Source organism: Dipodomys spectabilis, unplaced genomic scaffold (assembly GCF_019054845.1).
Source record: "Dipodomys spectabilis isolate Male_0828 unplaced genomic scaffold, ASM1905484v1 ptg000054l, whole genome shotgun sequence".
Lineage (NCBI taxonomy): Eukaryota > Metazoa > Chordata > Mammalia > Rodentia > Heteromyidae > Dipodomys > Dipodomys spectabilis.
In genome coordinates this window covers 11,099,097-11,126,490 of record NW_024870731.1, presented here as the reverse complement: position 1 = coordinate 11,126,490, position 27,394 = coordinate 11,099,097, and the positions used below count along the sequence as shown (strand labels likewise).

Sequence of the window (27,394 nt, the reverse complement as noted above, 5' to 3'; positions counted from 1 at the left end):
GCTAAGGATGGACCCTGGATAGTCCTGAGGAGACTTGTCTCAGGATTCCAGGGATGAGGAACAACAGGCAAACATGAATGAAAGATGTGGTCTTAAGAAGGTAAGAATTAACTCAATCCCAAGTAGCATTTTCTCTCTGATCAGAGTTATCTGAATACTAGCCTCTGCTGTGGTGTGACTATGTCCCCTCTGAAATTCAGGTGTTGCCAATGTGCCAGTATTGAAAGGTGGGGCCTCTAAGAGGTACTCGGGCCAGGAGGACTCCTCTTCTGGGAGGGGGATCAAGCCCCTTATAAAAGGGGCTCCCAGAGTGTTCGAGAAGCTTGCCCTTCACCTTAAGCCACGTTTTTGTTTTTGTTTTGGGGGGGGTGTCCGGTCGTGGGGCCTGAACTCTGGGCCTGGGCGCTGTCCCTCAGCTCTTCAGCTCAAGGCTAGCGCTCTACCACTTGAGTCACAGTGCCACTTCTGGCTTTTTTCTTTTTGCTTATGTGGTGCTGAGGAATCGAACCCAGGGCCTCATGCATGCGAGGCAAGCGCTCTACCACTGAGCCACCTTCCCAGCCCCTTAAGCCACGTTTTGACACAAGAAAACCCCCCTCTCCACATACTTTCTAACCTCAAGATCTGTGAGGAAACAAATCTGTTTTTATAAAATCTGTTTCAGCGGCACAAATGGCCTGGGGCAGCCTTTAAAGCTCCATATCACAGGTGGCCGGCCAGCATCCTCCTGCTGCACAGCTCCAGGAAACAAATCAGATCACTGACACGTGAACAGGGCAGAAAAGAAGAGCAATGTTCTTTCAGGAACGAATAAGCTTTGTCTGTTTTTTCTATGCTCTTGAAAGAAATGTAAGTTTTCTTTCTAACACTGTACAGTAATATTTATTCCTGTATGGCTGGAGGGTTTTAGAATCAAATTCAGAAATCCTGGCATCTGGGACTTCTAAGCTAAAATTCAGAGGTAATATTTTTCCCTCACTCAAGCGAAAGTGCAGCCACACGGCACAAATTTGAACTAATGGAAGCAGCACATTTATAAATTATTGTTAAAACAATATAGCTTCTAATACTTGAACGCATTATAAAAGTCATATACATGAGCTGGGTGTAAAAGGCTTATTACTTTGTATGTGTGTGGGGAGGGAGTCTCTGCAATGAAACCTAGCTCTGCACTCTATCCCCATGGGGTCTCTACCCGTGGGGCTACATGGGGGAGGGCAGACAGCCAGCGATCTGCCAAGGCTGTGGTTATCATCTCTTCCAGCAAGGGGCTGTGAAAACACTTTCAAAACACTTTCCAGAGCAACTGGCTCTGGTTTCCCTCATGAAACTTTTCTGCTACCATTTTTACTATGCAAATTATAGGAAATTATTGGGAAATGAACTTATGTAAAATCATGGAAAGATCCTGAAGTTTTGCCTGGCCTGGTAACAAATAGGAAGATGAGCAAATGTGGGTTGTACACACATACAAGGACAGGATTTAAACAGTGCAAAATGTCCTTCAGCTTTCAGTGTTTCAATCCTCATTGAAATTGGACAGAGTAAGAGTAAAGAGCCAGACTGGATCAAATGAAGAACTCCTTCCCCACTGTAGAGTTTGAGCTGCATCATAAACCCCTGACAACTATAAGCAGAAATGTGCTAAGATCAAAGTGGATTTTAGTGTCACCACTGATTAATACAAAAGAAATCATAAGGCTCAAGAAGCATGGAAGGGGGACAGGAAGCTAGAAAGGACAGGAGGCAGGTGGGACCCCTTCGAGGGCTTGCTGGGAAGGGAGGGTTGAAAGGAGGTTTATGTAGGAAGGACAAAGTCTAGGGCTGGTTTACTGGACACGGGAGAGTCGAAAATAACGGACAGGGCAAATATCCACCTCAGGCTGGAGTACAAGAGGTTCTAACATAGCCTATAGTGGCAGAGCACTTGGAAACATGTAAACTCACTTAGGATGTGTGGACTTCCACTTTCGCTGAACTGAGCTAGTGGTTATAACAGCAAAGAAAATCTTGTGAGAATCTCCGCAGCAACCGAAATTATGAAAAGCTTGGTTCTAACATTTGGAAATTGAGGGATTTTCTGCATAGCAGCATTGGCTGAGCTGCAAATCTGTATTTCTGCAGGAGGAATTTTAAAGGTCAGAATCACTGACAAAGTACTGGAGACCTGAGCCAGAGGAGTGGTCAGGGACTCCTCGGAGGAGCAAGGATGCTGAATGTTCACAGGAGCTCATGTGGGGAACTTCTGCAAGGGTAGAGGGAGGTCGATAGTACATCTGGTCATTTGGTGATCTTGGTAACTCTGGAGATATAACTGCAGATTCAGCAGTTCTGTAATAATGCAACAAATGCATTAAGATGTTCCAAAGTGGAAAGCACGGGGCTTATGGGAAACAAAGACACAACATTGCAAAATTACAAAGTGACAGGAACAAATAAAAGCAACAGCACATTTCTTCATGTTAGATGGTTACACGATAGGAAATGTGGCACCTTTTGCCGAGGAGCCTGAAGTTCACTGTGAAAGTGAGTGCTGGGAGGCTGCAGCTTGTGCTTGTGAGGTCCTGAGAGGTGGCTCGAAGGGTTCTGTGAAATCTAACAGGAAGTTGAGAAGGCAGATATGCATGGATAGTAGAGTTCCTGACAGCCTCGGTGCACCAAGGTAACTGAGAGACACTTGAAGGTGTGTGTGTGTGTGTGTGTGTGTGCGTGCATGTGTGTGCGCACGCGCATGTGCACATGCACATGTGTTCAGTCCACCAAGGCCTAGGTTTGTGGTTCCTCTACTTCATAGACAAGATTGTCCACAAAAAGTGAAATCTGCGTTATGCTCAAAGTGTCCCTATGGTATCAACTGCATTTTACAGTATTTCCATGTTCAAAGCAAGTATAATCCCAGCCCCAGCACTGACGGTGGGGGTAGGGGTAGGGGAGGGGAGAATATTTCAAAACCTTCTTGATTTTTTTTTTTTACAAAATTCCCCAACTTTATTATAAAGTTTAAGTTGGACTCTCAGCTTCTATCATATTCAGACAGAGCTTGGACTTGATACAAGCCTCAACACTGGATCGACTATTTTAACAGTTACTTCTTGCTAGACAACAGATGCCAAACGCTACATAAATCTGGAGTGGATTAGGAGTAACCCAGCATCTTTTCATGTGAGAGCAGGGTGGCTGTCAGGGGTCAGTGTGGCTCTCCTGCTACATACCGTTCATCTCATCTTAACACGGACATAACCAGAGGCTCTTACGCAACACATTTCAGATAGAATACTGTAAAGCAGCACCATCTCATCTTATATACTTTAATTTTCATACTGAAAAAAACTTCTTCTCCCCAATCATTGACTCAGTCACTTCTCACTACATTAATGTGTAGCTGTTCATAAACCTAGAAGGGGCTGTGTTTTACAGATGAAACTTCAAGGGCAATCTCTGAAGTATGTCACCACATAAATATGAGATAAAGACTTACGTTTGTTATTCACAATGTAACATAGGCTCTCCTTACCCAAACAGCCATTTGAATTCATCCATGAAAATAAATGTTATCACACAGCCAAAACAACTGACTTATTGCCCTAAATTCCCATCTTCCTCCAGCTGCCGGGACACCCAGTGCTTCTACTGTGGGTCTCTCTGAGAGGCACTTCTAGGGTTAGCCACCAGAAGTCCTTAGCCATTCCCATTTGTTGGGGAGGGAGGTGAGAAGAGAAATAAGGAGAAATAAACAGAAATAAGGGGAAAGAACACAAATGATACATGTATAGAAAGACATAAATCATAAGAGGAGAGCTCAGGGAACTCAAAATAGTGAATGTACCGTAGTGAGCTATCTTACCAACAACTAGATTGTTAATATGATGAGAAGTTTTTATTTTATATAAACAACTGGATGAACTCTAAAGTCTTGAGTAAACTTTGATTTGAAAGGAATTTACTCCTACTTCTAACCTATGTGGAGTTTGGCATTATTTGAAGTCTTTTTTCCCTTCTTCTTTCTTAAATATTTTTATTGCTATTATAAAGGTGATGAACAGAATTAACATACTGAAATAGGCCAGGGTCTGACAAAACTTCACAGTGCAAAAATAGCTAGAGAAACCTGAAAGGGTTTCTTTTAAAACCAGTGCTTCCCACTGCACCACAAGATTAGTGACGAAGGCAGTGTTCAGACTTCAGATGTCTATCCTACTATAAATTGCTGATCAACTTAAAAGTACTCTGGATTTCAAATTTTAGTTTAGTTTTAACCAAAACACTAAGAAATATAAGTTGTTTAATCTTATTTCAGAGAATAAACAGAATTTCAAAAATATGGAAAGAATTTCAGATAAGATCTTGTACTGTTTCTGTCCCAATGCAACATGATACTCACAGGGGAAACAAAAAATGTTGAAGTCTGAACAGTTTCTAACTGTCCGTGTAGTGACTTATCACACTGTGCTTTACTGTACGGAGAACATCTATATAGCAAACTCTTGGCACTTAAATTGCAACAATTCTCTTCTTCCTCTATAATATGACTAACCTTAGGTGACCAGCTGTCTTGCTGGGGAAGAACTTGCTGTGTGGTATATCATGTGTACATGACTGGGATCCTTATGCAATATTTTCACAGGCAATGGTCTATAGAACATGAGGACTGTCTGACACCATGTTCTCCAAAACGTTGGGAACACACAAACCTCATCCTCTCCTGAGCCTGTCATCTCATAAGTTGCACAACACTCCAAACACTTCTATTCTTAACTAGAGAAATGGGTTTGCATGCTATCCTTACACTATTCTAAGCAGCACACATGTTAAATGCACACTGCTGTCTTATACTTCATGTTCAGAAGAAGAGGAAGGGATTTGGGTGCATAGGGGGACTGAGCAACATGGAAGGAACTGTACACAGTGCCTGTTGCTAGCCAGGCCCAGACCTGTGAGAATGGAGTCCCCACAAGGGTTCTGCTTCCAGTACATGCCTGAGAAAGAGAAAGGTGTCTTAGGACCCATGGTCTCTCTCTCAGTCTTGGATTTTTAGAGACAGTGAGTGTAGGCTTCATCTTAAATGGAAAGTAGTGTCTCCAAAGAACTGGTGTGAAAGGTTCGAAACCAGACCTGACTCATTCCTGCAAGAAGGAAGAGGAACTTGAGTTGGTTAAACCCAATTATTCAGAGTACAAAGCCACTTCTGGAGAGGGAGAGTACTCGGGAACTTCTGGATGCCACGTTAACTCTTTTTTTGTTTTTTATTGTGAGAATACCATACAGAGGAGTTACAATTACACCGGCAAGATAACGAGTACATTTCTTTCAAGCATTGTTAACTCTTTTGAGTCACTAAGGACCATTTAGAGTTCTGAGGTGCTCCTTTAAACTGTTATTATCCAATTAATTATATTTCAAAAGCTACAAGTTGAATTAAACACAGTTCCACTGTTACTGCTGCCTATTTCTATCAAGGCTTTTCTCTAGAGGGGATCAAGGTGATTTAGAAACTCCTAATTAACAGAAAGTAATTCAATTATAGTTTACTGTAAAGTAGCACTAATTTCAGGTCTGTGATAACCAAAGTATAGATGTTAGTTAAGAGAAGAAACAACTGGGAGTTGGCTGTAATGAAAAACAGCACTTAAAAGCATGGCAGAATGTTCACAATTGTCTTGAACAGAAGACTACACCTGCATAAACTCAGGTTCTCCTCCTGGACTGACTACAGGCAGTCACAGGTGCCAATACCTTCCCTTTAGAGAGCAGAGACTGCTGGTCTAGCAAGCTGGTGGGAAGAACTGTGAACTTAACCTTTGTGAAATAGAGTCACCATGCTTTCCCCATACAGTAAAATGCAACCTGACTGCTCCAGATTGATGTCGAATATGCACATGTAGACATCTTAAAGCTTCAAGAGCTCCACATGTATTTGGAAAACCAATAATGCCATGATTATGACTACCATTTCCTGAGCAGGCACTATGCCCTGTATACATAAACTGACAGTCCACTGAGGTGGTGATTCCAGACCCATTTTATAGAAAAAGAAGGGGACTTGCCAGGCCTCAGAAGGAAGCCCTAGAGCAGAGGCCTCATTATCAGGGCTCATATTCTTTGCTAACACCTCTCCCTGCAACAAAAACAAGCCAAACAAACCATCTATCTCTGTCCTGGGGCATGGAAATTTCCCTTTCATCCTCTAATTTCTAGTCATATTTCATGTCCTTCAATAAAGACAATCTGGTGCAGCACACCGTTTGCCCCATGAATATATCTTCCTGGGTCATGTGTGAGTTTACTCTTGGACTTACAAAGATGTATCCCTGCAGACACACCAGGGAAGAGCTACTGCTTCCTGGGAGTCACTCCCAGGGACAGGTGGGATGAGGATAAACTCAAACTCTCCCTGAGAAGCAGTATGTCTTACCCACCAGGGTCAGTGCTGGGGCACCCCAAGTCCACGTGCTAAAATCATTGCAAACCACATCTCTGACAATTAGCACATGTAATAACCCACTTATGAGCATGCTTAGAAAATCCCCAAACAGTGCACACACATGAGGGCTCTTGCCCAGCTCAGGGTGGCTTTACTAAGTCTGAAGATACATGGCCCAGGACAGACACATTTATCACATGCTCATTTTGCATGCCACATTCTGCCATGTAATTTCAACAGTGGTAATCAGGATGCATATGGGGCCTGCCATTCTGGAGCTCAGACTGGGGGAGGGAAGAGGTTCTTCAAAAGCTGAGAGGAAAACGGTCTGACTAACCATATCAATCCTCCTGGTGGAAGAGGGCTTCACTAGATTGCTCTCTGCCTGACCTGCTGTACTCTCCATTCACCTCCTTAACCAGATCACTCTTCTGAGCCTGATCAGCAAGCCTGGAAATAATCACTGGAGAGAAGCCCTCCTCCCTCCTGGAAGGGCAGTGAAGGGCAATGAGGGGTTTTCTCACACACACACACACATGCATGCACACACACACACACACACACACACACACACACACACACACACACACACACACACACACACACACACACACACACACACACACACTGCACAGTCCTTTATGGACTCCACCCAGTTCCCCTTTCTCTACCCAGCCCTTCATCACCCCACCCCAAGAAATGTCTGATGTGGCTAAGAAAAACGGAAGGCTTTTTCACTGAAGCTGACACTCTACCACTTCAGCCACACCTCCACTTTTTTTTGTGCTAGTTCTGGGGCTTGAACTCAGGGCCTAGGTGCTGTGCCTCAGCTTCGTTTACTAGGGCTAGTGCTGTACCACTTGAGGCACAAAGCCACTCTGTTTTTTTCTGAGTAGTTTACTGGAGATAAGAATCTCACGGGCTTTCCTGCCCAGGCTGGCTTTGCACTGGGCCTTAGATCTCAGCCTTCTGAGTAGCTAGGATTGCAGGTTTGAGTCACCAGCATCCAGTCACTTCTAACTTTTTGCTAGTTAATTAGAGATGAAAGGCTCATAGAATTTATTGCCCAGGCTAGCTTTAAACCATAATCCTCAGATCTCAGCCTCTGGAGTAGCTAAGATTACAGGCGTGAGCCACCAGCATCTGGCCTTAAACTTAACTCTTTGACTTACTCATTTTTAGTGCCTCATTATCAAGCAGCACAAAATATCAGTAAATATACAAGGAGTTACTAGGTTATATCATGAAACTAGATTGGGCTGTCACCATTTTCAACTGACACAGCATGCTAGTCTCACGGGCATTATGAAGAATCAGAGTGACTGTTACTTCCTATTGGCTTTCCTGCTCTGGGTTTGGCATCATTACTTGTGTTCCCAACCATAGCAATTTATGGGTCCCTGCTCTGTGCATTCAAGGAGGATTAGGCAATGAGCATATTCTCTTTCGACTGGGTCAGCACCTAGAATTCTTTTGGGCAACAACAAACAGGCCATAGCTGTATCAACCAACTAAAAATCAGTGACTATGAAACCTGGCTACATTTAGTTCAAAAGATATTTTGTTTTTTTTTAAGTAAGCTAAAGTTATTTCATGTCACATACAATAATATATATGATGGTATAACTCCCATTGACCTTGTTATACAGAAAAACTAGGTATGTACTGATTTAAAAGAAAATACTTGAATTAAGGGTTTCTGAAAGTAGATGAAGGGGCTCCTACATAAAACCCCCATAAATGGAACTTATACCCTGACGATATGGCTAATTCAAGTGTGGTAGGGAAATGTTTCAAACTACTTAACATGTGTTTTTTAAGCTAATTAGTAATTAAGCTTGTCGAGTTAAACTTAACTCGATACATCATATTGTCCACCCACTGAGTTTACTGTGAGAGTAATATTCTCATGGTTCAGAAGTTAAAATGCTCTAATTAAGTTAGAACAGACTTTACAAAAGCTCTAGTAAATGCTGTTTTTGCTCTTGGAAAATCCATCTGGTAGATCAGTTTTGTAATGTTGAAAGTAGTTAGTTTAGGGGGCACAAGTTGTTTCACAGCCACTGGTGGGTCAGGTGCACATTATAACACCTAAACCCTGTCTTTTTCTTACCCTTGACAAATGGAACCATTCTGGGGTGGCTGAGGGGTATAGTTTTGATGATTCCAGAAAGAAATACCAAGTACTGAATGTCTCTAGCCATGAATTTAAGTGTCTCATCTTTGTAGGATGCACTCTCTCCCCTCCTCTCGCCATCTTTCTTAGATAGTCCTACCCCAAAGTATAATATTCCATTTGACCTTTTGCCACAGTTAGAAAAGTTGGTAAAGTTGACCCCTCCAATTGAAAGAAGCCTTTAATGTCAAGTTCTGAAGCAAGAGAGTGATAAAAGAAGCCACAAAGAAGGTAGGGATCAATAGTAACCTTATTGCAGAGCATCTCCAGCATGGTCCAGACCAGCAGACTCCATTAATTATGAAGTGTGATTTATCTCCTCAATGCTTCAAGCAGTAACAAGGAGGAGTACACTAAGCCACAACAGCAATATAAAACAGAATGTTCTCAATGCTGCATGTCAACTGCCGACGTATCCATTTAAGAAAAAGGGTTTAGAACCTTGTTTTAGTTGAGAAATATTTAAAAATCACACGTTAAAAGAAACTACTCAGCAACTTATAGAGAAACACACAGTGAACATTAGATAAAGCATCTTCGTCCTTCAAAAAAAAATTACTCTTCTCAGGCTGGGAATGTGCTTGCCTAGTACGCACAAGGCCTTGGGTTCAATCCTAGCACTAAAAATAACCTATTAGATAAAATAGATTCCTCAAAGTATGCTTCCTTAATTAAACAGCAATTAAAGTATTACAATCAAGATTTTTGTGAAACTGCAAGAAAAAGGTGGAAACAAATTAATATCAAATGGAAAGTACAGACAAAGGAACTATAGTGGTGTTAGAATGAATTCACAGAAAATCAAAAGCCAGCAGGAGAGAGCTAGGCTTCTGTTCCTTCTTCCTCTTCTTGTCTTTTCACTTCCTAAGACTTCATCATCAATTTAATTACAACAATTGATGTTCATGCTACCATAAAAAACTGCAAAAGCTTGTAAAAAGAATAAGTTCCTTTTAATATAACAATAAATATTTCTATGTTTTCTTTTGACAGAGGAAGAATGTTGAGTCTTTGGCCTCTGTATGTCGTCGGTCCTGGGGCTTGAACTCTGGGGCCTGGGTGCTGTCCCTCAGTGCTTCAGCTCAAGGTGAGTGCCCTACCACTTGAGCCACAGTGCCACTTCCAGTTTTCTTGTGGTTAATTGGAGACAAGAGTCTTATGGACTTTCCTGCCCTGGCTGGCTTTGAACTGTGATCCTCAGATCTCTTCTGAGTAGCTAGGATTACAGGTGAGAGCCACCAGGGTCCAGCTGATGTTCTCATAAAGTTTTAATAATTCAAGTTTAAAACAGATAGTAACTTTGAATCTAATAAACAGATCGTGCTAGAGAGCTCAAATATCATTCTCATCAACATGAAAAGATTGGTAAAAGAGTAACTTTGGTTTCTGCAGAAGGAGAGGGGGAGGAACACTGAGATGCCAGCATAGCTCCATTCTTGACAACACAGCAATGCCATGAACAGCCAGCTCTCCTTAGAAAGTCTTGGTTTTATGCATGTATGTATGTATGTATGTATGTATGTGTGTGTGTCAGTACTGGGGCTTGAACTCAGGGCCTCACACTCTTGATTGGCTTTTCCCAATCAAGTCTGGCACTCTACCACTTGAACCACACCTTCACTTTAGGCTTTTTGATAGCTAATTGGAGATTAGAGTCTAATGGATTTTCCTGTATTGGCAAGCTTTGAACCATTATCCTCAGATCTCTGCCTCCTGAGTAGCTAGGATTATAGGTATGAGCCACCAGAGCCCAACTTTACTCTCCCTAGAAACTCTTAAGCTCAGGTCATACCATCTTTTCTTTCTCACCAAGAGAGAACAATCAGTTATTATGGGTGAGAACAAATCTATCTTGGCATTTGATAGTAACTATTGGGCTTCATTTATATACTTTTTACTTAGAATATTTAAGTTTCTGTTTCTCAAGTAATAATATAAATGATACATGGAGGTACTTGTAATCGAAGTTTTTAAATGGTACTTGAATTAACTATTGATTATAGTCTTCCATATTTTAAGCTTATCAGATCTGCCTTTCTGCCTTTTTTAATATATGTCAAGGTAGGCAAAATGAATTACTTTCTATCTTCAATCAAAAAATAAGGTTCCCATGACTTCAAGGGCCCCACATGAATCACTACAGACTGTTACTGAAGATGCTTAAATTCCATTGATATTCAAATCATTTACCTACATACTCTGCAGATCATTGTCCTGATCCTGACTACAAAACAAAACAAAACTGTATAGAGACACTACTTGAGGTTTAATTCTGGCTCTGCCATTAATTTGATGAATCACAGGGATTCTGTTATCTTATCTGAAAAATAAAGGTGCTCAAAAGGTGATCTTGAAATTCATTCACTACAACCCTCTCAGAATCCACAGCACCTAATTCTGAGCACAGATCTTTACTGATCAAAAAAGTGCAAGGACTTTGTACTATCTACTACATTCAAATGTAATCTTAAGAGCAGGTTTCACCTTGTGAACTCAGCTTGCTGTTTCCAGCTGGAATTTAATTCATTCTTATAGGTGTATCTCAAAGTTTTATGTTTACTTGAAGCCTTCCTAGTCCCTAAAACAGAAACATCATCCATTGATCATCCAAATAATTTCTTCAACTATCTTAAATAGGAATATACTATCTATCATCTTATTAATTATGTATGGATATGCTCATTTCTTCAAATAAATTGTCAACTCCTCTGCAGCAAAAATGTTCATTAGTCTTTGTAAGGTCCACTCCTGGATGGCGAGCAGACTCCACCCTCCTCGCAAAGTCTCCACCCAGTATCTGCGTTACCTTGGCAACTGGCACACCAGGTCACAACTGCACCTGCTGAGGTCACATCTGAATTTGATGTGGCCACACCTTTCTCCGCCCATACCCTGGATAAAGCCTAGCCCAGGCCCAACGCTCTCTTTCCCAGCTCTATCCAAGCTCTCTCCCAGCTTTTTTTCCCAGCTCTTTCTCTTTCCCAGCTCTCTTCCCCAGGTCTTTTGCCAGCTACGTGGAGTGCCAACCTTGCCTGGTCCCAGTAGATCTACTGAATAAACCTACCCCTTATCTCAATACCACGTGTGTGGTGCTGTTCTTACTCAGCTACCTCTTTTAAAAACCTAACATAAATGGTGCCGAAACTGAAACCCAGGAAGGGCTTAAAGTCAGGATAGGTGGGATTCCTCTGTTTTTTTTTTTTTGTTGTTGTTGTTTGTTTTTCCCTCTTTTGCTCTGAGGAATACCCACAGTTCTGACGGCCTTTTGCGAACCAGTCTGTCTGCTGTGGACACAGCGCATCGATACCATTGCTGCCTTCACATCCACGTCCACACCACTTCTCTACTCTAGTGAGTAAAACTACTCTCTACAATTCTCTGTTGCTCAAGTCTCTGTCCAGACGTGGCACCACACCAGAAAGCTCCTACAGCCTTTAGCTGAAAGGCCGGTCACCTCTGAAGCCGAGGATGCTTGGTTTGGGGACTTGGCCATTTCTCTCTAGAGGGCTCTGGGGGAAGTCGAGACGCCGCTTCTGCCTGGTCAGCTCTCCTTCACTCACCAGACTGACTCTCCTACACATCTAATGGGGTGCTACGAGTCACACCCGAGTGGTGAAACCCCTTTGAAATGCCTCCTGCGCTCCCTGGAAAGCCAGGGCGCCTCAATTTTATGCCATTCTCAGATGTAGACAATTTTTGCCACTGCAATGGTAAATGGCCAGAAGTCTGTTTACTTTCAGGTTCTCTTTGCTCTCTCTCTGCCAGTCATGTCCAACTTTCTCTATCTCTCCCTTTCTCTTCTACATTTTGACTTGTGCCCTGAAGAGTGCGACGCAGGCTGGGCCCAGGGACCCACCTCTAGGTTCCCTCTCAAAGGCTAGCCAATGTAGGCTTGATCTATTTGTTCAGTATTTCTTTCCGTTTTTTCAGAAATTCGCCATCTTGAGTTCAACATCTTGGCCACATAGTGGGTTAAGGGTTGGGTCTCATCTGACTCTTAACCTTCCACCAAGCTTACTACTCCATCCATCTGTTCTAAGGTGCCTTGCTAACAAGTTGTTCTTCTCATAGGCCCTGGTAACTGAGGCCCAACCATCTGATGTGCTTTGTTAGCAAAGACGTCTAAACATTGTTGTCAAATTTTTAGGTTTTGAGTTTTGCCTTTTTTGTTTTGTGTTGTGTATTCTACTACTGACTACATGGTTCTAAAATACTGGGCATATCTGTGCTAAAATTCTCATCACATCTAACAAGTTTTATCATTGCAGAATATTTGTTGGTCAATTCTTGATAAGAACCAGGTAAACTCTATTTATTCTATTGATCTCCTTGTTACTTTAATTGGAAATAATAAAGGGCTTTTGTGACAAAGATTTCAGTTCAAAGCCAGCCCAGGCTGAAAAATCCCTAAGACTCCATCTCCCAACTAACCTGCAAAGAGCCAGGCTGGAAGCATGGCTCAAGACTCTTATCTCTAACCAGCAAACACTGCAAGAGGTACTATAACTCAAAGATGTAGAGTGCTAGCCTTGAGCAGAAGTGCTCAGGGACATTGCCCAGGCCTTGAGTTCAATCCTCCTTGAATACCAACTGGGACAAGCCATCCCAGCACCGAGCACCTAGACTTAGCCAGTCTGGGGAGCAAGGGACAATGGAGAGGAGTAAAAGGAGATGATATCACATCAGCAACTTTGTGCCTGCCCTTTCAAAATTAACCAGAGCCGGGAGGTCAGTAGAAGTAAGAAGCCTGCCCATCCAATGTCTATTAACTATTAACTGAACAGGAATTTATATTCTTGCCTTTGTCACCTGACTTCTCTACCTAGTCGCCCGATGTCAGAAGTAGCTAGGGACATTTCTACCAACATTTTCAGCCCCAAGTCCTTCTTCTTGCCATTTATTTGCTCTCTAGTATTTTTTTCCAGCCCCTCAATGCCTCATGAGACTTCTCAAGACTTCATCTAAGGAGTCACGCCACCAAGGGGCAGCTGCTACTCGCTGCCTTCTCTGAGAGGGGACCAAATTCCAGCCTTTTACCTACCCCTAATGTCAATGCCCCTTGTCAGCAGGAAGTAGCCAGAGAGAATCCGAGCCCTATTTCATGATTATTAAAAGGCTGGAATGTAAGGTCCGCTCCTGGATGGCGAGCAGACTCCACCCTCCTCGCAAAGTCTCCACCCAGTCCTGAGTTACCTAGGCAACTGGCACACCTGGAAGAGGTCACATCTGCATCCGCTGAAGTCACATCTGAATTTGATGTGGCCACACCTTTCTCTGCCCATACCCTACATAAGGCCTAGCCTAGGCTCAGATGCTCTTTTTCCCAGCTCTCTCTCTTTCCCAGCTCTTTCCCAGCTCTCTCCCAGTTCTCTCTTTCCCAGGCCTTTCCCCGCCAAGTGGAGGGCCAACATGGCCTGGTGCCAGCCAGAACGATGAATAAACCTACTCTTTACCTGAATACCATGTTCATTGTGCTGTTCTTACTCGGCTCTTTTTAAAAACCTAACAGTCTTTATATAAACTTATAGTACACAAAGAAGCATTCCATCAAATCTGTTGATAAATGAGAGGGCCTTGCCTCTCAGTTAAGAGCTTATGAATAAGTACTTATTTAATCAGTGAAAATACTACATTTATTACTTACTTTGTTTTGTTAAAATGGTCAATTAAATTTCTATTATATGACAGCTCCAAAGCGACTAACATGAAGTCTTTGCCAATCAAATCAATTATCTAAGTGCAATGTATACCGCTTTGATTCTGTGATCATATGCATGATATAATGAAATGCATTTTATAGTGCAATGATAAAATGGAAAGAGTGTCAAAAGCCTAATGACATGGCTTAACATTAGCAGCTAGCCCCCATCTGCTGAATGGACAGGCATGAACAAAGGCATCACAGATCACTTCCCTTAAGGCAATCAGGGAGGGAAAGCTGACATGTCTGGACTTCATTCTTGAATGGTTCTGACACCTGCTTCCCTAAGCTAGGTCCTCCATGACAACACCACAGAGAGATTAAAGCCAAAGCTTGAAATACTTAAGCCTATCTGTTGGTGCTCACACAGGAGCCATTAGGACAATCTAGAGCTACTAAGGAGGTAACAATGTAAGAGGTCATCTGAATAGGCTACTGCATAAACACTTTTTTTTTTTTTTGGTGCTAGGCCTGGGGCTTGAACTTAGGGTTTAGTTGCTGTCCCTGAGCTTCTTTTGCTCAAGGTTAGGATCTATCAGTTGAGCTGCAGATCCATTTCCAGCTTTTTGCTGGTTAATTGGAGATAAAATCTCACAGACTTTCCTATTTGAATTGGCTTCAAACCATGATCCTCACATCTCCAGCCTCCTGGAGTAGCTACGATTATAGCCATGAGCCACTGACACCTGGTTACATAACATTTTCAGCTTTCACAAATTATCCTTTTTTCCTTCTTCTGAACAGAAATACATTTGAGAGTTAAAAGGTAAATAAATATTAATTATGCTAAGAAGATAGGTACATGAAAAGGGTCATCCAGGGAAATGGCTTGTGGGTCCACTTTTCTGGCCTCTGTGGGTAAATGCTAAAGCTGCTCATGGCATATAAGCTGTATTCTCCCTTTCACAGAGAAACTGGCACATGTCTGAGTTAACCAGTAGAATTAAATAGAATTTGGAAGGTATCAAAATCAGAACAGATAAGTGCTCATGTTCTTTTGAGACACTGGAGTGTCATCCTCACAGAGAGTAAATGGGAACTATACACAGGACAGTAACATAGGCACTAGAATGTTTCTCATCCTACTCGTAACTTTCATCCAGATTCTTCAAATTATAAATGGGAAACCAACAAATAAAATGAGATACCTGTTCCAAGGTTAAGTTGGGACAACCTCAAAATAATGTTATACAAATCAAGAACTACACTTAAAGTTACAGGCTAAGATCTCAATTCATTCCTATCAACATTTAGTCTATTCTGCACAGCTTTAACAGATTAATTTCCATAGGTGAGAATTACGTTACACCAGTCACTTTAACTTTAAATATTTTATAACTTAATTTGCCAGACAGAATTAAAAGCAGAAAAAAAAACAATAAACATTGGGAGTATCATGTGACACAGCTATTCAACTCTGCATTAGAAAAGAGTAATTTCTCAACAAGAGGATACATCTGTATCCTTTTGCCTCTACAACATGAATATAAGATTAGATGCAGAAACGCATTAGGTAGTAAGTGTTATTATCTATCAGTCTAGGAAGAAGAAGGGTAGGGAGCCCTGAGCATTGGCCAGTTGATGTATAAATAGAGATTTGGGGCCGGGGAGGGTGGTATGGTGTCCTGAAGGAGCTTTAACAATACCCCAGGAACAAGCAGCCTTATACTTCTTCCCTGATCAGCCTCATGAACTCAGCCCCTGAACTCAGCCCAGTTTATCATTTACTCACAGGGTACTGCCACCTTATTCTCAAGAGGTCCCTGTTAAAAAGCTTCCAGGAAGAAATGTCACTGAATGACTGCCAAAGACATCAGTGAAAAATCTAGGATCAATGCAGTTAGGTCTGTGATTTTATTTGTGGTTTCAGTTTAAAAACCATTTATAAATATCAGTGACTGCTTGTGGCTACTTCCTATAAAACTTAGAGAGTCAGGAGGAAAACTTCAAATCTTTCCCATTTTATCTTTTTCTCCTACCTTTCCAACATCCCTCCCCCAAAGGGATTCCAGCACAGGCCTCCTATGTCGATGGTGTCTTCCTCGTTCCCTTCCCATGGACTGGATGGCTCTCCAAGGACAGAGGCCATTCATGCTGGTCTTTGTAGCCCCTGGAGCTGGCCCTTCGGTGCCACTCTTTGTCATTGGTGTTCGCTGGTCAGTGTTTAGCCCCTTGCATCTCTTACATTTCTATGAGCTGTACACTGAGATGGCAGGAAAGAGTAAGCACCAGCTACGATGAATGGCTACTCCATAAGAACCGAGGAAACAGCTCAGAAATTCCCTTTTTAAAACAGTGATCAATTGCTTACATTTCTTTCTTCTGCTGTGTACTTCCAGATATATTTACCCAAAGACCAAAAACAAACAACAACAAAAAAAGCATTTTCCAAATAAATTCTTCAGAACTTTGGATTTGGGTCAGGTCAAAGTGCAAAACAGAGAATATTGTATCTACCACCCTCTGAGAACCCCACTGTGCCAACAAATAAAAGGCCCCTCAGAAATCTGCAGTAACCACATCTGTTCAGTTTTACTCAGACCAGTATTTCCACTTTAAAATTATTCTACCTTAAAACCCTTTCTCTTTGTCACATTTACTAATGAAAGAGAAAGAAACTAAAGTTCCTCAGAACTCAGTGTGAGAAATGCGGGCCTGATGTGTTTTTATTTTCCGCAGAGTTCATAAACTCTCTAAATTACAGCCTTCAGGCCAACTCTCAAAATAGTTACAAATGTATCTGTTAAGAGCCAAGTAAAATAGCATGCACCTCTAATCCTGGCACTCAGAAGGCTGAGGTAGGAGTTTAAGGCCAGTGTGGGCTATATAGAAAGTTCAGACCAACCTAGGATAAGTAGGAAAAAAAAAAGTTACAATGTGTGATGCCAGTCCTGCCTTGTCCTTGAGAACAGCAAGCTACATCAGAAGCTTCATGTAGCCTTGTAGCTGGTGCTTTCAGAATGGAGGAGGTAACAGGTTAGTACCCTCAAGTGCCCCAAGCACCCTCCAGGATACAGGATGACACAGCCTTATGTGCCTGGTAAGGGAGTGTCCAGCACTGCCCTTAGTCCTGCCGGGCTAGAGAGCTCCAGCCAGTACACATTGCAAGTTCTGACAGTTTCAACTCCATCAGAAACTAGATGTGGGTGCTGTGCATCCATTTAATTCTCCCTTAGGGTTGTGATAAATCAAGTACAAGAAGAGCAGGATGCAATTAAGAAAAAGCAAGATAAATCTTAAATGCAAAAATGTAATATTCTAGGTGTCCTGAGGATACCTCACAAATACAGGTGTCTTGGAGCAGTTTCTGTGAGGAAGTAAACTGTTGCACAGTAGTCATGTAACTCAGACCCATCTGCCCTGGATGCTGTTTCAAATTTAATCTTTAAAAACATCACATTTCTTTTTGCCAGGCACCGGTGATCCTTGCTACTCAAAAAGGCTGAGATCTGAGGTTAATAATTCAAAACCAGCCCAGGCTGGAAAGTCCATGAAACTCTTATCTCCAATTACCCACCAAAGAGCTGGAAATAGAGCAGTGGCTCAAGTGGTATAGTGCTAGCCTTGAGCAAAATAGCTCAGGAACAGTGCGTAGGCCTTTAGTTCAAGTCCAAGGACCAGCACACACGCATACACACACACACACACACACACACACTAAACTTGTCATCTCTACTGGGTTGAAGAATGACAAAATAAATCAATGGCTGGCTCCACGAAAAAAAAAAAATTTAATTCTTTACTACACGAGTAGAAAGTAGAGTATCCTTTGGAAATCCATTTAGATATAGTTCTTGAGATGCTGACAAATGTTTAATTCAACAGAGGCCAGGGACTCTGAATTTGTTTTCTAAGACAAAATCAGCACACTAAAATCTTTTGCAGACAACACACCCAAGGGAGCTATTTTTCTAGACTAGTTGAAGAAGTATGGGGTAGAAAAGCATCCCTCAGCAAGGACTTCTGAGCATATCAATGTGTTGTCTAAAGGTGGCTCTCTCATTAGGCCACATGAAAAGAAAATAAACAACTCACCATGTCATAGGTTGTCACAATCTTCTTCAGAACTTCTGGCACAATTCCCTGCAACTCCATCGTGGGATAGGGCTCGTTGAGGTTGAGGACCACCAGGGGTGTGTTATCAGGCCCCAGGAAGCGGGGAGACACGGCCAGCATGCACTGCATGAGATTGGCCACTGAAGACAGGCCACACAGCTCCTTGAATGACACCACTGCATTCTGCCCAATAGAAAGAAAGGAAACACTCGGTAATTAAACAGGGGCTTTTAATTTCTCATGGATATTACACTTGATAAAACCTGGTTACACTGGGACCGTCTGGTAGAAAAGTTATTGGCAATGTGGTAGCAGAATTAGCTAATGATCATTTTATCTGTGGAAAAAATGACTTCTTTCCAAAGTAAATAGAGTGACAGACATTTGCAATGCCAATTTATCAAAAGTACTAAAAACACAAATAAGTCAAATTCTTCTAAAGGGCAAAGCTCTTTTCAGGTCAAAGTTCATGATAGTGCCAATGTAGATATGAAATTATGAGCAAAGATGGCTTTGACATTTAAAAAATGTAAAGATTAAGAACAGATAAAATTGAGCTTAAGGTAAGTATTAAATGCACCAGCTATCCATAAAGGAAAGGGTTATTCATAAGGCAGGAACTTGACTCTATCCCTATTTATGTTGCTGATTCCAAAACCAAAGGACCTTGGAGAACACCACTGTTCACATTACCCTTGGGACCTTGGTTCATTTGGCCTTGGCCTATTATCATATTTACTGCTCTCAAAGCTTTTCTCTCACCTCTCCCTCCCTTTCTCTGTAATCCCTAGAGGTATGCCATTAAAATTTCCATTAAAGAAAACTCTCAACACTAGGAGATCCTGTCACTTTTTGAGTACTTACCAAGCATTAAGCTATACAAGGCAGTTACTGAAAATTACCTCATTTAATCTTTCAACAAACCATGTGATGGACAAGGAAACTAAGCCATCAATAGAATCCCTATGGTCACAGTTGTGAGAGTCATGATTTTAACTCACATCTATCGATTTCCAGGCCTATATTTTCAGGGACTATGCTCTAATAACAAGCCAGTTCTAATCACAGACTAGTCAGGCATGGATTCCAGGAACACTGTACTCTATCTGGGCAGAGGATGTGACCAAGAAAGGGTAGATTTAGGCCCTGTAGGTCTTGTGCCTTTGGCTTCCCAGTACCCTGGGTTCTTGGAAAAAGGAACACTTTAGTTTTAAATTAAAAACCTTTCATTTTTATTCATATTGTTTTAAACAGGGCCATCAAGCTACTATTGCTTGCTTCAAAATCACTTTAATGGTGGCTGTGTATAGAAATAAACTATCGGATTGCTTAAAGTGAGGTCCCCAGAGCACCTTACCACCTCATTCTATTTTCTAGACAACATTCACCTGCACTGGCATGTTGTCCTGTTTGTTTATGTGCCAGCTTACTGTTTGTTTCCCCTTCCCACATCCCATCCCAGCAACAGCATAAGCCCCTTGAGGGCAGGCACTCCATCTGCCTGCTCCTGCTGCATCCCTAGGCTGCCGGCCTGAACACCGCAGGCCCTCATTAAACATCACCCTCAACTGCACTGTCAGTTCAGTGCACACACAGGCTCTGGAAAAGATGAGGCCGGAGCTCTGGCAGGTCCCTAAGGGAGTCCTGTGCCACATGAACACCAGCAACCACCAGGCAAGGGACAATGTGGCTTGCCTGGAGCTGAGGGATTATCAAACCACCAAGTTCAGAAAAGAGAAAACCCTTCCAATTTCAGTTATGTTTTTACTTAGAAAATAAACGTCCCTATAGTGGGAAAGTATTTCTGCTCATTAGGTATCTTCAGACTTGGTAGACTAGGAAAGCATGTTCAAAAGATGGTTTCAGTCAGATTTTATTGCTGCCATTTTCATAATAGTGGTTTTAAAATAAATAAAAAATGTCACTAGAAGGGTTGGAGTCCATCCTTTGCAGGTATGCCTTTCCATAAGGTTAGCTGCATGGACCAGTCTGTATTCAGTGTATGAATTCTAACTGGTTGCTTTAAGGCACTGTATATTTCAGGGGTAATTACTGCCTTAGGCTTTAATAAGTTCAGATTCCACAAATATTTTACTTGAAAAATTAGCTACACTTTAAAATTAAGAAGATGTCAGCAAACAAAAAGTGGTTCATTGAAGAACTTTCTTCTTTGGTAGTCAGGTATTCTATGACTTAAGCCAAGTCCAAGTCCTTTTTGCTTTAGCTGTTTTTCTAGATAGGCTGTTACACCTTTGGCAGGGTCTGCTTTCACCAAAATCCTCCTAATCTTCACCTCCTTAGGAGCTGGGATTATAGGCATGAGCCACTGCACCTGGGACATGGTCCTTTTACTTTAACATCTATCTCTTTTGTGATACGCAGAGATATCAGCAATTTCTATGGACAACTTAAGAGCTATTAATGAGTCATTATGAAGTACTTGTATGAGCACTATGTAAGGGAGCAACGGGGTCAATTTATTCTACTATACAATCAATATTTTCAACAACTAGAGTTTTTAAAATTTAAGTGGTAAAGAATAAGACTAGTAAAAAACGTTCTCATAAACAGCTGCAATCTACAAATTATTTTAAACACACTATTGTTTAAAAAAAAAACCAATGGACATTCACTGTGTAGGAACAACTTTGAGTAATAAACATAAGCACGCACCTGCATATTTTCTCTGAGATCCGTGGCATCCCGTATGGGGGGCTGAGCATTTTTGAACACTTCATCTACAGTTTTAATCCATAGTGTTCTCAGAGATGCGTATTCCCTGGATTTCTTCCCTTTTCTCACAGAAAGGCCTCTTTTATGAGGCTTCCCTCCTCCTCTTCGGTTTGTGATAGCCACATGGACGAACAAAGAGGCATGTGCTAGAACCTCTCCAGTCAAAGACTGTAGAGGAACATGGCGGTATCCTGTTTGTAAACATTCAAAGGGAATTGTATACTGACCAATGAATTCGTCCCCAATGTAATCATCGTCCAGCACTACGAAACGCACCATGGCCAGTTCAGGAAGGTTGATCTGAAACTCAAAACTTTCATCAAAGATGGGGGCGTCTCCATTCTGGTGCACTGTTTTTGTCCTTTGCTCAGCACAGTCGGCAGGGATTCCATGGATTTCCACATAGATGTAAGGATCTACCACATCACCTTTGGCACCAGACCCTTTAGGTTTGGGGAAGTTCTGGCCACTAATGATTTTGATATGAAGGAGCTGAGGTGAGACTCCTGGGACAGAGTCTTTTGTATTGGCACTGAAGAATGAAACTTCTTCCCTCATGATGGCTGGCCGCAGGACATAGCCACAGTTGCCATTTTGCCGAAACCAGCCAATATTCAGGTCCATCATCAGCCCCGGAGTCTGAAAGTTCATGGCTACTATTTGACAACCACATTTCCAAAAATCTTGTGGATTCATGTTACTGGAGTCAATTCTCATGGGACTGGGAAAGACCCTGGCAAGGAAACGCTTGTTGTAATTTACAAAGTCTCCTGGATTTTCATTGGCATATTTGCTGGCAAGTACTTCATTAAAGGAACAGACTTCCCAGTACTTCTGAACTTGAAACGATACCTGAAATTCTTTGAACTGAACTGACTTGCAGATGCTTACCAGTTCAGATAGTTCTTTACAGAGTTGAAATCGCTTCACAGGCACATTGTTGGGCTGTTCCATGTTCTCTTTGCCCATCCTCTGAGACATTTCTGCACCTTCATCTTCATCGGTAACATCACCTTCAACTCCAGAACAATTTGAAGACAGCTTCTTTGCCTTAATGAGAATTTTCCCTTTCAGGACATCTGGGGATGGCAGGTAAGATTCTTCCACATTGGGTGATGTTGTGTATAGCTTGTCTCCTAAAATTTTCTTCATGTGTTGAACCATGACCTTCTGTTGTCTGATAGAACAGTGATTTTCTAAACATAAGATAAGAGGATACTCTGAAGCAAAGAATGCATACTTGTTAATAATATCAATGACGCTTCGGAAGACTATCTGAGAGGTCATGGTGTGGCCTGTGTAAATAACAGGTTCATTATCGGGCCCATCCCAGACATCTAATTCAACACTACGGCAACCCATTTTAAGAGCTCGAATGTAACCTGTGATGTCTGAAGGACCTCGGAATTGATCCTCTATTAAGTATGTATTATGAGATGAGTTTATAAAATAATGAGACAAAGGCTGCTTCATGTCCTGACAGACTTTCTTATGTTCTGGGTCAAATATATAACAGTCAGGTGACATAAGGTAATTAGTGAACCCGTCTATTGAGAGCCAGCCCTTTTCCTGGCCCTCCTTGGATGGCTCGTACTTGTGAATAATTTCAAGGCTTATTTCCTCATTTATATGTGCCACACCCTGTTCTGCCTCAAGAAACATCATAAGGTCCTTGGTATCAAGAAATTCTTTATTGCTTGAAAACTGAACTAAAAGGAAATAAATTTCAGGTCTAGTACAAAGCTCATGGAAAACCTCAATAAATTCTTCCTTTGTGACTTCAGTACCATCTTTGTCCTTTGATTTGTGCAATTCTTTGAACTTAAGCTCAATTTTGCTCGTTTTTAAACCAGGATTGAGGTTTCGGATACACTGCACGGCATTACACAGAGTTATATGTCCAAGATTATCTACATCAATTTCACTAAACATTTGTGAAATCCAAGAAGTCCTCATATTATCTTGGCTACTTTCCAACATATCAAGTGTATGTTTTCCATAAGAAATTAGGTACCGGAGTCCCGTGACCCAGATGTTCGCAACATCTGCAGAATTGGCAACCAAATCAAGTGACTCATAATTTTCTCCATATATGACCGAAAACGCACAGTCTTCAGATATCTGGTCAGAAATGCCATTGCTACGGAATATGTCTGTGTTTTTTCCTGTTCTCACTTCCTTGATGGATTTAATGTCAATCTTGGCTTTCTCGGAGTCCTTCTTTGATGGCTCCCACCTTAGGCTCTGCATGTCGGCATCTAGTAAAAAGTACCTATGGTATATTCTAGAGTTGGAGCGAACCTTTTTGAGTTCTGAGCCCTCAACCATTGAGTTGATACAATCACTTGCACTGCTGATCTTCTTTTCTGTGGGCATGCTGCTGAAGGACACTGTTTTCTTCCTCTCCCTTTTCTGTTTTGAGCCATCCTGAGAGAAAAGAATACTGTGTTAGAATAATATCATCATAGGTATCTATCTTCAGTACTAGGAATTAACACTGAATTTCGCTGAAAAATATACTATTTTGGGTCCTGTGACAAATGAGTGATCAGTTAAAAGGAAAGGAAAGGAGGAAGGGGAGAAGGGAAGATGTGAGACAGGGGAAGTGGAAGAGTGGAGGAAGGGGAAGGAGAAGTTCATAACCTAATACCAAATCCTTACTTAGTAAGTCATATTTACCAAGGAATATGAATTCAATAACATGTAATAAAAACTTCTATGCATAGTAACATACAGTAAGAATCAGCTATATAATTTTCCAGATCCAGGGAATTATGAGAATGTAAGACTCTGCTCAACAATTATTAAGAGCTAGATACCAGTGGCTCACTCCTGTAATCCCAGTTTAGGATGCTGAGATCTGAGGATCACAGTATGAAGATAATCTGGGCAGGAGAGTCCACGAGACTCTTAGTTCCAATAAATTACTCAGAAAAGCTGGAAGTGGCACTGTGGCTCAAGTGGTAGAATGCTAGTCTTAAGTAAAAAGAGACTCAAGGACAGCACTTAGGCCCTGAGTTTAAGCCCCAGGACCAGAAAAATAAAATAAGAATTTTAAGAAGACTGCAAAAGAATATGAAGTCAGGCACAGAGCTCTTCTGAGTGTGGGGCTTATGGAACTGCACAGGTTCATATACTCATGAAGCAGGTGCTATGTGCATGTATATAGGTATGTATGAATGTGTATGTATGTATGTATATGTATACATCTCCTATACCAGTGACTCCTAAAGGCTTATCATCAGACCATTTGCTTCAGGATGACTTAAGTTGCCTTGTTAAATATAGATTCCTAGGCCCACAGAATCAGACTGCTATCTAGAATGGGCTGGAACTTGCATTCTACCTCACATGATGTGAGGTAGACTAAGGTCTAAAAACATTTCCTGGCCACTTGGGCTCACCGAGATGTTTGAGCTATTTTTTGGACTACTGAACAAATGCCAAGTATGAATTAGCAAAGTGTGTGTTAAGTGGATAGACACTGGAATTTTCAGATACTCCTGACTCTTCAGAGTTTCACAGTAAATGAGTCACAGTCCTAAATACTTCAGGCACCTGTGTCTTTTCTATGGCAGTTAAGTATGAGAGATAGGCCTAGATTACAGATGGGTGGGAGCTTCTACTATTCTACAGTTGGCTGCATTAAAACCTAATTCTATATACCAGGCTAATGCTGCCTGGGACAATGTTAGCTAAGAACTCACACTATAAATGGGGATTATTAATACTACCCAAGAGAAAAGCTCTGGTAGTGCCTACTTCTGAAGGACTTTGCTTCGCCAATAATCAATCTACTTCCAACTTATCCTTCACAATGCAACACATTCCCACCATAGCAGCCGACTCCCATCTCTACACAGATATTTCAGACCTTACCTTCACAGATACTTTTATTTGGAAACTAAACAGTCCAAATGATCTCAAAATGTCCATCACAATTTTAACTTAAAACACAATTTGAACAGGCCTTTCAGGAAGTGATAAATTCTCAGCAAGTCACTGCATTCAATGATAAAAAACAGGAGTGGGGATTGGGATTGCATCTTTCATGGCAATAAAAGTGCATGGAAAATATACAAAGGTGATTGTGATATTTCTGCTCTGTGTAGAATCTATTTTGAATAAATCTCTATATTTTAAGAAGCTATTAAGCTAGTCTATGTCTGAAATTTAAAACCACTTTTATTTTTTGATGACCTGCATTTCCAAAAGCTATCTGTAGGAAGTAATTAAAATTAAACTTTAAATCATACAGGTATCATTTCCCTCAAAGTTTCAAAATTAAACATAGAGGCTTTTGTGATCTGAGAGCCAACAGAAAAAAAAAAGCCACCAGGCAGAATATTTCTTTCTAAGTGTGTGTTCAGAATGATTAAGTGCAAAACAGGTAAAAACTGGTCATTGTATCTGTAAGATATACTGTATTATAGTCATTCCAAATCACTAAAGCTTAGATTCTATTCTATCCAAGCAAATTGGCATGAAATTAAATTTGTAATCAGCCAGGCATAAGGGTATAAAGGAAATTATAAATTTCCTCATTCTCAGAATGAAGGATGTCTTTACTTCCAAAAAAGACATGTTTATCTTCAATAAAAGACAATGCGCTAACTCAGTGAGGGAATTTCACAGTCTTTACAAATTGCATCACAAAGTGCCACCAGTAAGAAAGAGTCATAAAGATAAATGGAGGTACTTATTCATTGATCCATTAAAAATATACAGTATTTTTTCAACATTATAATCTTTTATCCTGCCACTTTTATACACTGATTAATAGTCTACTGAAAGCTTTCTAATTTGTTGCAAATGATACACTTCAAACTCAGTTTTATTATTGAGAGGGAAAGGCTCAACAGCCGTTTGTTAATTGCATTCACACATCACGTGTAATATGGTTACACACTTACTACCTGTTGGATAGACATTAGCACTGCCTTCCTTTTCCAAAGCCTGCCCAGGCTTTTATTGGAGACTTTGGTTTCTGATTGAAGCACAGGATGACTACCCCAAAACAGGCTGATATAATGACAGGAAGGGCACCTACTTGTAGAGACTTCCTGTCTTGTCTTCCCTCTATCTACTGTTGCTTAGAGTCATCCTGTCCCCCCCACAGCACATCAAGTCCTCAATGAGAAGATGGTTCTCATTAGAACATCTAGCAAAGGAGTATATTGACTTAGAGACTCTTTTGATTTGGATCTTAACTGTTCCCCGAAGCTCCACTGTTGAGGCTCAATCCCCAGTATAATAATATTCAAAGGTAGTGACTTTGGGAGGTGACTGAATCATGAGGGGCTGATGAATAAGTTCACTTATGGATTTGTAGTCTAATGGGCTATTAGGAGAAGGTGGAACATTAGAAGAGGAAGCCTAGGTAGAAGAAGGAGGGCATTGGGGGAGTGCCCTTGAAGGGTGTATCTTGTTCCCAGCCCCTTGCTCTCTCCGTTTCTTCTTACCAGGCACCATCAGGTAAGCTACTATCATGGGCTCCTTGCCATGCTGTTCAACCTCACCACAGGCCCAGAAAAAGCCAAGAGACCACAGTCTGGAGCCTCTAAACCACTTGTTTCAAATAAATGCTTTCCTTTTGTTGTTTTTCTCAGGCATTTAGTCACTGTGGCAGAAAGCTGACACAAAGACCAACGGGAAGAGCAGATGTGAGCTTGCATTCATATCAATGGATGGACCAGATCTGCTCACTGGGAGCAGTAGGTGGAGGTGACAACTAAAGAAGAAGGCAATCTTGTCCTCCAGGCCACGAGGAAAGGAAGGTGAGGACAGAAGCACTTGAACCAGAGGGAGGCATAGTGAGGTTCAATGGTAGGAAACTGGATCTCAAACCACCAAACGCCTGGAATCTTTATCTCTACTCATTTCAACCTGCCCTTCATTCTTCAATCCAGCAGTGGTCAAGCACTTGTCTAAGCCAAGTAGCTGCTGAGCAGCAAAACTGGAGTCTACTTTCTATGCTGTTTCAAACATCAGATATTAAACAGAATGCTGAAAACTACTTAAACTGTACGTGTTACACGGATGGTTTTTTAACTCAAAACTTGCTGAATCTAATGAATATGTACTAATAATCCAAAACTGAAAGAAAACAAAAGTTTTCTCCTGAATTGGAAGTACCTTGAAATACTTTAAAAAATAGTATAGCAGGGTGCCAGTGGCTCATGAATGTAATTCAGTGGGCTGAGACCTAAAGGATCAAGGTTTGAATCCAACCTGGACAGAACAGTCCATGAGACTCCATCTCAAATAAACCAGCAAAATGCACAATGGAGGTATGGCTTAAAGTGGT

General features: G+C 41.4%; 1 protein-coding gene and 1 long non-coding RNA gene across 2 annotated transcripts in view; one reads left to right on the top strand and one right to left on the bottom strand.

Annotated features, from left to right (window-relative positions):
- The window catches only part of Plcl2 (phospholipase C like 2), a 171,146-nt gene that overhangs the window by 43,639 nt on the left and 100,113 nt on the right, over positions 1 to 27,394 (bottom strand). The window contains exons 2-3 of the mRNA XM_042679749.1: positions 21,028 to 23,514; positions 18,334 to 18,537 (exon numbers count right to left, since the gene is read on the bottom strand). Coding sequence (XP_042535683.1) covers positions 18,334 to 18,537; positions 21,028 to 23,514 — 2,691 coding nt within the window. The remainder of the gene's footprint in view (positions 1 to 18,333; positions 18,538 to 21,027; positions 23,515 to 27,394) is intronic.
- Positions 12 to 27,046, top strand: LOC122107876. Its single transcript, XR_006147436.1, has 3 exons — positions 12 to 100; positions 9,591 to 9,684; positions 26,697 to 27,046. It is a non-coding gene; the product is annotated as an uncharacterized LOC122107876 (long non-coding RNA).